General features: G+C 45.3%; 1 protein-coding gene across 1 annotated transcript; it reads right to left on the reverse strand.

Moving 5' to 3' along the window:
* Positions 1–1168: 1168 nt before the first annotated feature.
* Positions 1169–16180, reverse strand: p3h4 (prolyl 3-hydroxylase family member 4 (inactive)). The gene is made up of 7 exons (XM_064314950.1): positions 15559–16180; positions 12711–12860; positions 7778–7949; positions 7292–7420; positions 5700–5845; positions 4109–4192; positions 1169–2674 (listed from the first exon to the last, which is right to left on the reverse strand). The coding sequence occupies exons 1-7, from the start codon at positions 16024–16026 to the stop codon at positions 2525–2527; spliced, it is 1299 nt and encodes a 432-aa protein (XP_064171020.1). The 5' UTR covers positions 16027–16180; the 3' UTR covers positions 1169–2524.
* Positions 16181–16312: the final 132 nt, after the last annotated feature.

A 16312-nucleotide genomic window follows, 5' to 3' on the forward strand; every position in this document is an offset into this window, starting at 1 on the left:
GAGCAATTAGAGGACCTGGTTAAGTAGGCATGCACCTGGATGATGTTACGAATCAGCCCAGGATTTAAAGGTGTGCTTCTTTCCACAGTAGGCGACTGAGACCGGGGATCCCCCACGACAGTGAGAGAGCACGGCAAGGCAGAGACGGACTGAAAAGCGACAAATTATAATTTCATTTATTTTCTCTTTGTTGTTTCAGTTTTTTGTTTTAACCCCAATCCCGTGCGGATGACGAGCAAAGGATTTTTTTGTTTGTTCATGTTCGTGCGAATACGCTCTCTCTCGCTAGTGAATATTAAATCTCCAGAGTTATCTGGAATTCTCGCATCTCCTTGTGTCCAGCTCTTCTGGCCCTACCAGGGTGATCACGGCATGGGACAGAAGCACATTAAAAATATGTATTCTGGGGCTGCTGGGTGGCTTATACAACAGAATCACTATAGACATAGATAGATTAGATACAGATACATAGATAGATACACCCCCAGTCTGGTATTGAATCTGGTCTGTGACTGTGCCAGCATAACTGGATCAGCAGGCTAAAGTCTCGCTGCACACCAGCGATGCCCTCTGTGCACTCCCATGGGCTCCACAAGCAGCACATGCAGTCTCCTCAGAATCAATCGGGAAAATCCAGGTCCAGAAAGTCAAAGTCCACCAGTGTTTTGTTCCAATCACCTGGATTTGGTGATTAGCACAATTCTTCAGCCAGGAAGTAGAACTGATCTGTGAAATGAGCTGGCAGAGTTCATGGGTGGAAGAAAATAATAGCAGGACTTTTACTTTCTGACCCCTGGGCTTTCCAGCTCTAGTGTGAGCGGCACAAAGAGGCTGCACGATTAAAAGCAGCGGAAGGTCACATGCGTACTGGAGATGCATGCTGGTCTGCTCTCTCCCAAACTGACAGAGGAGCAAAGAGCACAAACACACACAACTGGCCCTTCTGAACAGGAGCAAACAGGAATAAACAAGAGCAGACAGGAGCAGACAGGAGGAGACAGGAGTAAACAGGAGTAAAGAAATATATGTTTCCATGTATGAACAATTAGCTCAAAAATGCTGCTGCCTTCTAGAGAATTTCCTTACTCCTTAGTTACCATTTTCCATCACTGGTAAAAGTTTACCAGTTGTTTTGAAGCAAACAGACTCTCAAAGAATAACAGCCCACTAAAGCAGGATGCCACTTTATTTTTTCCATCCTCAGTTGACACATTTTGCATATAACTGCCTGACAGAGGACTGCAAGAATACAGACAGAATTCTGGCACTGTGCGAGACAGAACAGCTCATTCAATGCAAAACTGCTTCACAGAACACTGCCCTCTAACATAGGGCCAAGGCACAATCGGGATTAACAATTAAATAAAGATAACAACAAAGGCAATAATTATAATACACCTTTCAAGCTGAAAAAAACCCCGGTCCTTCGGTCAGAGTGTGTAAATGAATGAGAAATAACTTTGGCTGAATAAACAGGCTGGATCATTCTGCTACTTCCTTCTGTAGAGATGGAGGAAGGAGGTCAGGCATCTATGTGGATGCGTCCTCCTTCATGATTTTCTCTCTGTCTGGGCTGAACTGGGGAAAGCTGGGCTACGTTTACACAGCCTGGTAAAAGTGGCACATGTCACAGTGGCACACGTCGGATATGGACTATGAACATGTAAACAGAAGCTTCAAAAAGCAATATCTTGAATCATGATTGCCGTCTCGTTTTGTGTTTATTGTAGATGGTGATATGGCTGTGGCGGAAACCGAAAGGTCGCAGGTTCGATTCCCGGGTAGGACACTGCCGTTGTACCCTTGAGCAAGGTACTTAACCGAAATTGCTTCAGTATATATCTAGCTGTATAAATGGATACAATGTAAAAATGCTATGTAAAAGTTGTGTAAGTCGCTCTGGATAAGAGCGTCTGCTAAATGCCTGTAATGTAATGTAATGTAATGAATTGGACTGGGTGGGGCTGGATTTGACTGGATGGGGCTGGATTGGAGTGGGTGTGGCTGAATTGGCCTGGGTGGAGCTGGATTAGAGTGGGTGGGGCTGGATTTGACTGTGTGGGGCTGGATTGGAGTGGGTGGGACTGGATTGGAGTGGGTGTGGCTGGATTAAACTGAGTGGGGCTGGATTGGAGTGGGTGGGGCTGGATTTGACTGGGTGGGGCTGGATTGCAGTGAGTGGGGCTGGATTGGAGGCGAGGCTGAATTGTACTGGGCGGGGCTGGATTGGAGTGGGTGGGGCTGAATTGAATTGGGTGGGGCTGAATTGGAGGCGAGGCTGAATTGTACTGGGCGGGGCTGGATTGGAGTGGGTGGGGCTGAATTGGGGGGGCGGGGCTGGATTTGACTGGGTGGGGCTGGATTGAATTGGGTGGGGCTGAATTGGGGTGGGCGGGGCTGGATTTGACTGGATTTGTCCCGTTTGTGGGTGGTTTTGACCAGAGTCCAGTCTACCCGCAGCCTATCCAGACTTTGGCATGCATCCTGGTGTGGGTCCTGGTGCAGGTCCTGGTGCAGGTCTAGGTCACTCCGCAGGCTCTCCTATGTCCCCCTTGCTTTTGGGCTCTTGCCACCACTCTGCATAGAAGGACTCCTCATAGTCCCCCGGGCCTTCAAACTCCACATCCGGGGGGTCTGGGGGTCCCACAATGCTTTCCTCTGGGCTCACTGTGTCCTATGAGAACACACACGCATGCACACACACATACACGTACATGCACACACACGCATACACACACACGTAAACACACACTTTGGTTAGCTATGACTCAAACCTCCCCCTAATTGTGCATTACGCTACACTGTGAGGGTGTGCTTCCTGGTCCCGCCCCTGGGTCCGCCCCTAGCCCCCCCCCTGGCCCCACCCCTAGCACAACTCTGTGTGTCTGAGTTCCTGTCTCTGACAGCCTGACCAGGGCAGCCAGCACACAGACAGACTGCAGAACAAACACACAGAGCAGCCTCAGTCACTCACACCTCCCTGTCACATACCTCTCCCAGCTAGGAGCTCTGTGCCCAACCCACTGCCTTCACTGAAGGGCCTTGCAGATTAGAAACACTACATTTGCACAAATCCTTATTTCTTGTGAAAGCCTGTTAGCAGGTGAAGTTATGGAGGTATACCCTAGGTGACGAGGCGAGCATTTTGTGTTATAATTGGCTGACCAATCAGATGACACTTGTGATTTTGACATATACAGATACAGTATTCACGAGTTTCACCTACTTAACTTTTCTAGAACAATTAATACCAAGAATAATTTAATTCAGTCAGGTTATCTACTGAAAAGAGTAAATATTTCCAAGTAAATACTTTCGTAAATGAAAAATATAATTTCATTTAATTTCTTTTCATTAATTAAAAAAAAATAGTTGAATAAACTTAAAAAATTTTTAAATACATGTTTGAATTCATTATGTCGGTGAAGGGGACCCTTCACCAACATAATGCATTCAAACATTTCAATGCATTCAAATTTTATGCTGTAATATGTCAAAATATGTTCAAGGGGGATACTTTCTAAAAGCTCTATATGCATTTATAATACTAGCTTACATTTTTCATATTAGCTGGCTAGCTAGTTACCGAACTACCCAGCGAGAATGCTCACTTGCATTGATATTCATATTCTTGTCTCTAAAAGTTCAATTTTGCTTAGGAAAGCTAGCTGTAGCTTGCAACAGACTGACCCAGACACTAACAGCACTAGCAACCTAGCCCAGACAACCAGTTTGTTCCATTTCTTTTCATCTACCAACTAACCATAAAATTATAGCTAGCTCTGATAAGTAGTTTGGCTAGCTAAATATCTAGATATTTTCTCAGAGCATACTGTATCAGAAACCTTCAATCACAATTATTTTATTAAAGCACATTTATGAACTATGCTGAAGCACTGATTTCAAATTGTATGTTCTCATCTTATTAGAAAATGTGTTTGCTGTCTTACCTGGCTGACAGTTAAATGAGCTATTTAGCCAGCCTTTCAGCTCATGATGGATATGGTATGTTCTACTGTCGTTATCCCAACCATTATGAGCTGAAAAGCTAAACTGACCCCAGATCAGTGCTCCAGCTATTCATCACCTCAGCATCAGCTTCTCTTACCTCGTCATCTGTTTGTAGGTAATTGAGTGCAAACTCCAGCATCTCCTTTTGCGTAGTGGTCTGGTTAAAATAGCGCAGTGCCTCCTGCAGGATGGGAGGAGTTTGTGTCAGCACCCAGAGAACTCATTTGCCGATCCACTGAATGTTTATTAGTCCTTGACTGACAGTGTTCACCTACAGCGATGTGGCCACAGCAACGTTAAATCAGTGCTCTTCTAATTCAGAAGCAGAGCCACAAAGACTGTGGAATACAGAGCAGAATGTGGAACTGGTATCGGCCTCTTCCTCAGAGCAACTGAATCCCCATGACGGGCCAGCTTTATGCCTGCGTTTGTTTTAATTTTGGTAAAGCGGACTAGTCAGGAATGTTGAAACCATGGCCGCAAGCAAAGCCAGGGGTACTAGTGTCTTTAATGGCTACCTTCACTCAAAGAAATGGACTGAAGGCATTTTTTTTCATGTGTATCTGAAGAGCATCAGAAATATACCTCTGCGCTCGTTTGCTACCCATTGACTCTGAAACCTGACCAATCAGACACAGGAACATTAAACTTCCATGTCATGTGATGTTCTGCAGGTCAGACGAAGCACGCAGTGACTACACTACAGCAAAGGCACGTGGGATAGCTGGAAATTCCACCGCAAGAGCAATATTTATGGAGCTTCTGGTCAGTCCCTGTGGAGCAGGATGCTGAACCTCAGAATGAAGGGATTGTTCTTCTGAGAAACCCGATACATTCACAGGGCTTTCCCCGGGGGGGGGGGGGCGGGGGGGGGCTCCAGAACAGGCTTCCTCTACCCAGAGAGCCTTCCAAATGCATCTTTCATCTGTTCATCAGCCTGAACCACTAGCAACATGCTGCATGGTTAAAACCAGGACAAACACACAATGAGTATAAATCATACTGAGTATAAATCATACTGAGTATAAATCAGATTAGGCTATTAATTCTACCAAAATGCCTTAGTTGGAGCACACTTACAGTACTGTGTACCATTTTGTGTAGCACACCACAAGAAAGATAGATACTCTTTAAAAAGTTAAGAAAGGACAACTAAATTGGCTGTTGATATTAAATTTACCTGAAATTACAAGAAAATACTTAAGGACAAGAACTCTTAAACTAATCAAGAAAAAAGAGACTTGAGGGAAAAATTTAAAGAGCGTTTTCAAATTTACTAATGGGATTAAAGTGAAGTACAAGATTTTCTGAGTTCTGTCAACAGAACAGGGGGACACAGGTATTCAGACCTAGGTGATTGATACTCTCTAGTCAGGTGGAACTAAAGTGACAAGCTGAGACGGGTTGAATGGCCTGTTGCTGTTATAACTTATTCTTATGCACTTTTGGAAACCATGGAGTTTCCTGAAGAGGTTATACAGGATTACATCCCATTCATCCAACAGTCACCACTTTCCTCCCCAGCAGCGCACCCATCTGAATGTCAGGCCAAAGAGCTTACCATGAGCTCAGACTGATGCTCAGGTAGGTGAACGAGCCAATGAGGATAGTGTGGGGGCGTGTGCACTAGGCACCCTCAGCCGATGAGCACAGTTAACACATTGCATTGGTGTGAGGACGGAACTCACTGGGCGGGGTTTGAAGTGGTTCTCCTCCAATCCCCACTGCTCGCGGTAGAAACGGTAGTACACCATGTTCTGCTTCATCACCTGGTCGTCAGGGTCAAAGAGCATGTAGCTGGCAGCACAGGGAGCGGCGTTCTGCACGTCATTCACTGCACAGAAAACACAGCTCATTACCCTGCGCTAACACTGCACAGAGAACACAGCTCATTACCCTGCGCTAACACTGCACAGAGAACACAGCTCATTACCCTGTGCTAACACTGCACAGGGAACACACCTCATTACCCTGCGCTAACACTGCACAGAGAACACAGCTCATTACCCTGCGCTAACACTGCATGCGCTAACACTACACAGAGAGCACAGCTCATTACCCTGCGCTAACACTGCACAGAGAACACAGCTCATTACACTTAGCTAACACTGCACAGAAAACACAGCTCATTACCCTGTGCTAACACTGCACAGAGAACACAACTCATTACCCTGCGCTAACACTGCACAGAGAACACAGCTCATCTCCCTGCACTAACACTGCACAGAGAACACAGCTCATTACCCTGCGCTAACACTGCACAGAGAACACAGCTCATTACCCTGTGCTAACACTGCACAGAGAACACAGCTCATCTCCCTGTGCTAACACTGCACAGAGAACACAGCTCATTACCCTGTGCTAACACTGCACAGAGAACACAGCTCATCTCCCTGTGCTAACACTGCACAGAGAACACAGCTCATTACCCTGTGCTAACACTGCACAGAGAACACAGCTCATTACCCTGTGCTAACACTGCACAGAGAACACAGCTCATTACCCTGTGCTAATACTGCACAGAGAACACAGCTCATCTCCCTGCGCTAACACTGCACAGAGAACACAGCTCATTACCCTGTGCTAACACTGCACAGAGAACACAGCTCATTACCCTGTGCTAACACTTCACAGAGAACACAGCTCATCTCCCTGTGCTAACACTGCACAGAGAACACAGCTCATCTCCCGGTGCTAACACTGCACAGAGAACACAGCTCATTACCCTGCGCTAACACTGCACAGAGAACACAGCTCATTACCCTGTGCTAACACTGCACAGAGAACACAGCTCATTACCCTGTGCTAACACTGCACAGAGAACACAGCTCATTACCCTGTGCTAACACTGCACAGAGAACACAGCTCATTACCCTGTGCTAACACTGCACAGAGAACACAGCTCATTACCCTGTGCTAACACTTCACAGAGAACACAGCTCATCCCCCTGCGCTAACACTGCACAGAGAACACAGCTCATCTCCCTGCGCTAACACTGCACAGAGAACACAGCTCATTACCCTGTGCTAACACTGCACAGAGAACACAGCTCATTACCTTGCGCTAACACTGCACAGAGAACACAGCTCATCTCCCTGCACTAATACTGCACAGAGAACACAGCTCATTACCTTGCGCTAACACTGCACAGAGAACACAGCTCATCTCCCTGTGCTAACACTGCACAGAGAACACAGCTCATCTCCCTCCTCCCACTGCCCTACAGCTGAGCCAGCTCAAAACCACAGTCATATGTGAGGAGATGTTCTCCTTACTTACGCTTGTAATAGGCAAACTGCAGGTAGTGATACATGGTCGCCACAAACTTCTCCACAAAGTACCCCCCCACGTTGGGCGTCAGGCTGGCCTGACACTGCACCTTACACTGCAGAGCGTCTTTGTACAGATCTGGGAGAAAGGGAACGAGGAAAGAGTGCAAAGACATGAAAAGCAAAAAAGTATGAAGGAGAATGAATAACGTGCTTTTGGTTTATGCATCCAATGAAATACTAAACCATTTACTTAGAAAACATTTTAAATACACAAAATTGGCCAACTTAAATGAACTAATTTACTCCACTGATTTGGTATAGATTCCAGTCAGAGAAGTAAATGTTTTATTTGGGTTTGCTAAAGTATCTGCCTTTTCAGCTCCAGCATTGGCTAATGCCCCACCCCCAAAGACTGACAGTGAGCTGGAAGATATCCCCCCAACAGCTGGGCTGTGTGGTAGGGAGGGGTGGGGATGCTGTGGGCCAGACTGACCTGCCAGGGAAGCGTAGAAGTCTTTGGTCTCGGTGACCTCATAGACCCCCTCACAGCCCGCCAGACACAGGTCATACGCCTTAAAGAACTCGCTGGCCGCCAGCTCCATGTCCCTCGCACAGCTGCTGAAGTCTCCCGAGTTAAAGAGCTTCACCGACTTCAGGAAAACACTCTGCAACAGGAGAGAACAGTTTTACTGAAAAAACACTGCAACAGGAGAGAACAGTTTTACTGAAAAAACACTGCAACAGGAGAGAACAGTTTTACTGAAAAAACACAAACAGGAGAGAACAGTTTTACTGAGGAAAACACTGAAACAGGAGAGAACAGTTTTACTGAGGAAAACACTGAAACAGGAGAGAACAGTTTTACTGAGGAAAACACTGAAACAGGAGAGAACAGTTTTACTGAAAAAACACTGAAACAGGAGAGAACACTTTTACTGATGAAGGAAAACATACTGAAAACACGAGGAGAGAACAGTTTTAAATGAAAAACACTCTGCAACAGGAGAGAACAGTTTTACTGAAAAACACCTGCAACAGGAGAGAACAGTTTTACTGAAAAAACACTGCAAACAGGAGACGGAAGAACAGTTTTACTGAAAAAACACTGAAACAGGAGAGAACAGTTTTACTGAGGAAAACACTGAAACAGGAGAGAACAGTTTTACTGAAAAAACACTGAAACAGGAGAGAACAGTTTTACTGAAAAAAACACTGAAACAGGAGAGAACAGTTTTACTGAAAAAACACTGAAACAGGAGAGAACAGTTTTACTGAGGAAAACACTGAAACAGGAGAGAACAGTTTTACTGAAAAAACACTGAAACAGGAGAGAACAGTTTTACTGGGGAAAACACTGAAACAGGAGAGAACAGTTTTAATGAAAAAACACTCGGCAACAGTGAAGGAGAACAGTTTTACTGAAAAACACTCTGCAACAGGAGAGAACAGTTTTACTGAAAAAACACTGCAACAGGAGAGAACAGTTTTACTGAAAAAACACTGAAACAGGAGAGAACAGTTTTACTGAGGAAAACACTGAAACAGGAGAGAACAGTTTTACTGAAAAAACACTGAAACAGGAGAGAACAGTTTTACTGAAAAAACACTGAAACAGGAGAGAACAGTTTTACTGAAAAAACACTGCAACAGGAGAGAACAGTTTTACTGAAAAACACTCTGCAACAGGAGAGAACAGTTTTACTGAAAAACACTCTGCAACAGGAGAGAACAGTTTTACTGAAAAAACACTGAACAGGAGAGAACAGTTTACTGAAAAAACACTGAAACAGGAGAGAACAGTTTTACTGAAAAAACACTGAAACAGGAGAGAACAGTTTTACTGAGGAAAACACTGAAACAGGAGAGAACAGTTTTACTGAGGAAAACACTGAAACAGGAGAGAACAGTTTTACTGAAAAAACACTGAAACAGGAGAGAACAGTTTTACTGAAAAAACACTGCAACAGGAGAGAACAGTTTTACTGAAAAACACTCTGCAACAGGAGAGAACAGTTTTACTGAAAAAACACTGAAACAGGAGAGAACAGTTCTACTGAAAAAACACTGCAACAGGAGAGAACAGTTTTACTGAAAAAACACTGCAACAGGAGAGAACAGTTTTACTGAAAAAACACTGCAACAGGAGAGAACAGTTTTACTGAAAAACACTCAACGCGAACAGAGGAGAACAGTTTTACTGAAAAAACACTGAAACAGGAGAGAACAGTTCTACTGAAAAAACACTGCAACAGGAGAGAACAGTTTTACTGAAAAAACACTGAAACAGGAGAGAACAGTTTTACTGAAAAAACACTGCAACAGGAGAGAACAGTTTTACTGAAAAAACACTGAAACAGGAGAGAACAGTTTTACTGAGGAAAACACTGAAACAGGAGAGAACAGTTTTACTGAAAAAACACTGAAACAGGAGAGAACAGTTTTACTGAGGAAAACACTGAAACAGGAGAGAACAGTTTTACTGAAAAAACACTGAAACAGGAGAGAACAGTTTTACTGAGGAAAACACTGAAACAGGAGAGAACAGTTTTACTGAAAAAACACTGAAACAGGAGAGAACAGTTTTACTGGGGAAAACACTGAAACAGGAGAGAACAGTTTTACTGAAAAAACACTCGGCAACAGGAGAGAACAGTTTTACTGAAAAACACTCTGCAACAGGAGAGAACAGTTTTACTGAAAAAACACTGCAACAGGAGAGAACAGTTTTACTGAAAAAACACTGAAACAGGAGAGAACAGTTTTACTGAGGAAAACACTGAAACAGGAGAGAACAGTTTTACTGAGGAAAACACTGAAACAGGAGAGAACAGTTTTACTGAAAAAACACTGAAACAGGAGAGAACAGTTTTACTGAAAAAACACTGCAACAGGAGAGAACAGTTTTACTGAAAAACACTCTGCAACAGGAGAGAACAGTTTTACTGAAAAACACTCTGCAACAGGAGAGAACAGTTTTACTGAAAAAACACTGAAACAGGAGAGAACAGTTCTACTGAAAAAACACTGCAACAGGAGAGAACAGTTTTACTGAAAAAACACTGAAACAGGAGAGAACAGTTTTACTGAGGAAAACACTGAAACAGGAGAGAACAGTTTTACTGAAAAAACACTGAAACAGGAGAGAACAGTTTTACTGAAAAAACACTGAAACAGGAGAGAACAGTTTTACTGAAAAAACACTGCAACAGGAGAGAACAGTTTTACTGAAAAACACTCTGCAACAGGAGAGAACAGTTTTACTGAAAAAACACTGAAACAGGAGAGAACAGTTTTACTGAAAAAACACTGAAACAGGAGAGAACAGTTTTACTGAAAAAACACTGCAACAGGAGAGAACAGTTTTACTGAAAAAACACTGCAACAGGAGAGAACAGTTTTACTGAAAAACACTCTGCAACAGGAGAGAACAGTTTTACTGAAAAAACACTGAAACAGGAGAGAACAGTTTTACTGAGGAAAACACTGAAACAGGAGAGAACAGTTTTACTGAAAAAACACTGAAACAGGAGAGAACAGTTTTACTGAGGAAAACACTGAAACAGGAGAGAACAGTTTTACTGAAAAAACACTGAAACAGGAGAGAACAGTTTTACTGAAAAACACTCTGCAACAGGAGAGAACAGTTTTACTGAAAAAACACTGAAACAGGAGAGAACAGTTCTACTGAGGAAAACACTGAAACAGGAGAGAACAATTTCACTAAGGAAAACATTCTGTATTCTGCAGTTACATGTAGCATTTTCACAGCACAACACATGATTCTCATGTTTAATTTCCAAAGTTAGAAGTAGTTTTGCTTTTTGCACTTTTTTACGAGCACATAAATATCTTAGTTTGAATTTTCTCCTTATATTACATCAGTCAGCAGATTCCTTTCATGTTTTCTCTCTCATGTTTAATTAACAAGATTTTTCTCTATTGGAAAATGCATCGTTACTCATGCTGCTCATAGCGTGCATGAGTGCAGGTGCTGGGGAGCCGGTACGCTGAGAGGCAAGCACCTTCCTTCAGTCCCATCTGCCTGAGTTCATGCAGATAGCGTTCCTCTGAAAGGTCAAACTGATTAGTCCCAGTCACGCGTGGCACCTGCAAGGCAGCGGTCCGTACGAACACGCCACATACCTACAGACAATATAATCAGGCAGCTGAAGTCATTATTTTAACTATCACTTAGCCACGAGTCCTGTTCCCCTCTTCTCATGCCACATGGGCTCTTAATGGCTGGGCCAATGAGGAGCATACCTTCTCACACTCACTCCGCTCTCTCATGTCTGGGCCAATGAGGAGCATACCTTCTCACACTCACTCACCTCTCGGCCAATGAGGAGCATACCTTCTCACACTCACTCCACCCACCCACCTCTGGGACAATGAGGAGCATACCTTCTCACGCTCACTCTGCCCACTCACCTCTGGGCCAATGAGGAGCATACCTTCCCACACTCACTCACGTCTGGGCCAATGAGGAGCATACCTTCTCACACTAACTCCGCCCTCTCATGTCTGGGCCAATGAGGAGCATACCTTCTCACACTCACTCACCTCTGGGCCAATGAGGAGCATACCTTCTCACACTAACTCCGCCCTCTCATGTCTGGGCCAATGAGGAGCATACCTTCTCACACTCACTCACCTCTGGGCCAATGAGGAGCATACCTTCTCACACTCACTCTGCCCACTCACCTCTGGGCCAATGAGGAGCATACCTTCCCACACTCACTCACGTCTGGGCCAATGAGGAGCATACCTTCTCACGCTCACTCCACCCACTCACCTCTGGGCCAATGAGGAGCGTACCTTCTCATGCTCACTCCACCCACTCACGTCTGGGCCAATGAGGAGCATACCTTCTCATGCTCACTCCACCCACTCACGTCTGCGCCAATGAGGAGCATACCTTCTTACGCTCACTCCACCCACGCACGTCTGGGCCAATGAGGAGCATACCTTCCCACACTCACTCACGTCTGGGCCAATGAGGAGCGTACCTTCGCATGCTCACTCCACCCACACACGTCTGGGCCAATGAGGATCATACCTTCTCACGCTCACTCCACCCACACACGTCTGGGCCAATGAGGAGCATACCTTCTCCCACTCACTCCGCCCACTCATGTCAGGGCTGCACTCAACATCTAAACTGTTTCATGAACTAAAATGGTGCTGTGCTTAATATCAAGGTGCAAAGGGTTGTTACCTCGACTGCTGGTATGGCGATGGCATGACACTGACTTTCAAATATGTTGCTTTCTGTTCCTGTTTACACCATGCCACCACAGACACACCCGCCAAACAGGAAGCAGCACACCTCAGATACGCTCACAGTGTTGAGTGAAATGAGCACTCCAGGTGAACCACAGCAAAGTGTTCTGGAATGCGGAACTGAATGTCCTGGCCACACCCACCTCATATGGTCGCTCCTCGTGGTCAATCAGGTACTCCTCCACGTCGAAGAGGGTCTTGTAGTAGTTCATGTTCTTGGAGATGAAGGGTTCGTTGGGGTTCTTCTGGAGGTAGGTGTGGGCTGCAGAAACAGCCCTCTCCAGGTTGTTTAACTGGGAGACAGACAGGAGCATGCGGTCTCACTTCTACAGCACACCCTCTCAGAATCTGACCAATATCTACACCACATCCTCAGAATCTGACCAATATCTACACCACACCCTCAGAATCTGACCAATATCTACACCACATCCTCAGAATCTGACCAATATCTACACCACACATCCTCAGAATCTGACCAATATCTACACCACACCCTCTCAGAATCTTACCAATGTCTACACCACACCCTCTCAGAATCTGACCAATATCTACACCACACCCTCTAAGAATCTGACCAATATCTACACCACATCCTCAGAATCTGACCAATATCTACACCACACCCTCTCAGAATCTGACCAATATCTACACCACACCCTCAGAATCTGACCAATGTCTACACCACATCCTCAGAATCTGACCAATATCTACACCACACCCTCTAAGAATCTGACCAATATCTACACCACACCCTCTCAGAATCTGACCAATATCTACACCACACCCTCTCAGAATCTGACCAATATCTACACCACACCCTCTAAGAATCTGACCAATATCTACACCACACCCTCTCAGAATCTGACCAATATCTACACCACACCCTCTAAGAATCTGACCAATATCTACACCACACCCTCTCAGAATCTGACCATTGTCTACGTGGGCATTCGCTGGCGTACCTGCCCATGACAGGAACTGCGGCTCCCGGACCATAAGGGGGAGTGGGGGGGGGACATCACACCAGGGCCCCGCAGTAACACGAAAAAGCAGTTTGCGTTCTGCACCCAGTGCACTGATCATGATTCTGAACCCTGCATTCAGCTCCTCTGATGCATTGTACCCATGAGCTGAAGCGTTCATATGTCCGCAGGTCTGTTGCTGAACAGGAGTTCAGTCCCGTGGTGCCATAGTTACTCCAGGTGAATTCACAAGACCACCCAAAGTTCTGTGCCCCAGAGTGCAGCTGACCAATTAAAACAGCTCTTGGGGGAGGGGGAGGGGGAGCCTTCAGCTGGGGGGGGGGGTCAGGAATCCAAACCAGACCTTTAACCCCATTGCCCAATTTGGGGAACAGTTCAGAGCCATGGCTGAGCAGGGGGTTAATGGTGAGCCCTCACGTGAAGAGCTAGGAACTGCAAGCTCACCATGAAAACAGCAGCAAGAGAAAAATCTAACCTTGCGGCACTTACGGCTGATTCTGCAGTTGTCTGGGGAGGCTTTAGCCGCTTTTCCACCGCATGGTACCGGCTCAACTCAACTCGACTCTACTCGCTTTTGGTACCAGGTACTTCGTTTTCCACTGCAGATAGTACCCCCGTCAATGTAGCTGGTCGTCATTAGCGACGCCGCATGAAACGTGTTGCTCTGACCAATCAGTGCTCTGCAGTGTTTTCACGTCACCTTTTGGTATCACCTCAGCTTGCTTGGAACCTTGACGGAGGTGATAGCAAAAAAGTACCAGGTACCAGGTACTATCCACAACCAAAAAAGTCGAGTAGAGTCGAGTCGAGTTCAGTCGAGTTGAGCCGGTACCATGCAGTGGAAAAGCGGCTTGTTTGAGATGCTGGAACAGGGAGCCCTTGCTTTGAAACACTCAGACAGACCCACGTTTTTGTGAGCAGGGAGAGTCAGCCTGAATTGAACTGGGATTGCGGGATACAATCTAACAGTTGATTGGTTGGTTTAATTGACGCTCACTGTACATCTTCCCAATTTTAAGGCTGGTATAGACTAGCCTGACAGTTAGTGCCAGAGGTCACAGACATACAAATGCCCAGAGATTAGCACAATAGCAAATGAATACATCGGTTCAAAAGGGAATCAGATGGGATTGTATCTGTAATAAATGTGCCCTCTTCTCCCCTCTCATATGCAGTAATGGAATGGTCCAAAGCTTGATTTGGCGCTGTGTGAATGAATGAATGTGTGTGAATGAATGAAGTGCACTTTGATTCGGCACACTTAATTGATTAAGCATAGACTGCACGATACACACTACAGCGCAGCTCTCGTTTTAATTAATTTAGCGCTTAGCGAGCAGGGCATATTTTGGGGGACGTGGCAAGCGGAGCTCCCTGTAGCGCCTACACCGAGCTCGGCTAGAGGGCTGCCGTGAGTCACGGAAAAATTATGTCGCGGCGCACACTAAAACATTTTACCTTGGGCAAAGAATGTAAATTACAACCAGAAAAAGTGCAATAGTCTATTGATCGTGAAGATTTCTCGCATAAATAAATGCACAGCGGGGACATGCGACTGATGAAATGGATCCTGCTCCAGTCTTAAACAGCACTGAATTCTGTCTGTGAATGATTTGTGGACGCAGAAACCATGGTTCCTTGACAGTTCTAGGAATGCTTTTCATGACACGACTCTTCCTGGCTAATTCATGAGCCAATGCAAAATTAGGAAAACCTTCATTCAAACACAACCTACTCTGGATTTTTCCAGACAATAGTACTGACTAGAATGTGTTCAAAAAACGCCACTGTGTTTTTACATAGCCTAATTGGCTGTTTTACGATCACTCGTATTAACTTCACGTCCTCAATAGCATCTTATTTTACAACGAATGTCGAGCGACTACACCTATAAGCTAATTTAACTGTATCCCCCACAGCATATAGCCTTTAATATCCAAATTGATACAACAGTAAATAACATTGCTATTTCATGTTTGGAAAAGAATCGAAAGCTTAATACCACCTGGTAATACGCGTACTGTATATACCGGTAAGGCAGTCTCTGTTCAAAGGCATCCAGAATATTCTTCTTGGGATAGGACATCTTGAAAACGGGAAAGTCCTCCTTGCATTTTTTGAGGCAGGATGCCCGGAGTAAAACGTGCCGCAGAACCCGGAGATTGCTGTCGGCAAATAGGGGGTCTGGGTCTCGGCTGACATTGCTGCAGTTCTGGCTACAAAACGCCTCGCTGTCTTTCAAGAGCCGGTGTAGACGCAAGCTTAGCTCCAAATACTTGATACTCTCCCTCCAGTTCTGTGCGGCGTACTGGTCCAAGGCATGTCCATACGCAGACTCAAGGGGCATGAGGTCATTTTGTGGAAAGCTCCTGAAACTGTATTTCTCGTACTGCGCGTGTACGGCAGATGCCAAAACTGTCCACACACAGAGCGGGATCAGCGACCGTTTTACAGATACAGCGCTCGAGGCCATGGTCCGCTGCTCTCATCCGCTCCAGGACTTCTCAAAAGATGAGCATGTCAGCTTGCACGTAGTCTACAAAGAGTATAACGATGAGTGGAAGAATTCAAGGAGGGCCAGAAAAGTTTGGGTCCTTCAGGAGTTTTGGATAGGAGTAAGCCAGCCACGACCACTCTCCGTTTCGTATTTCACGGGTCGTAACGCCCGTCATATTAAGTTCCCCAACAAATAATGTACAATGCAAACACGGTCATATTTATGTATAGCTAAAGTGACACCAGCAACATAATTCTATTCG

This window comes from Anguilla rostrata, chromosome 17 (assembly GCF_018555375.3).
Source record: "Anguilla rostrata isolate EN2019 chromosome 17, ASM1855537v3, whole genome shotgun sequence".
Classification (NCBI taxonomy): Eukaryota; Metazoa; Chordata; class Actinopteri; order Anguilliformes; family Anguillidae; genus Anguilla; species Anguilla rostrata.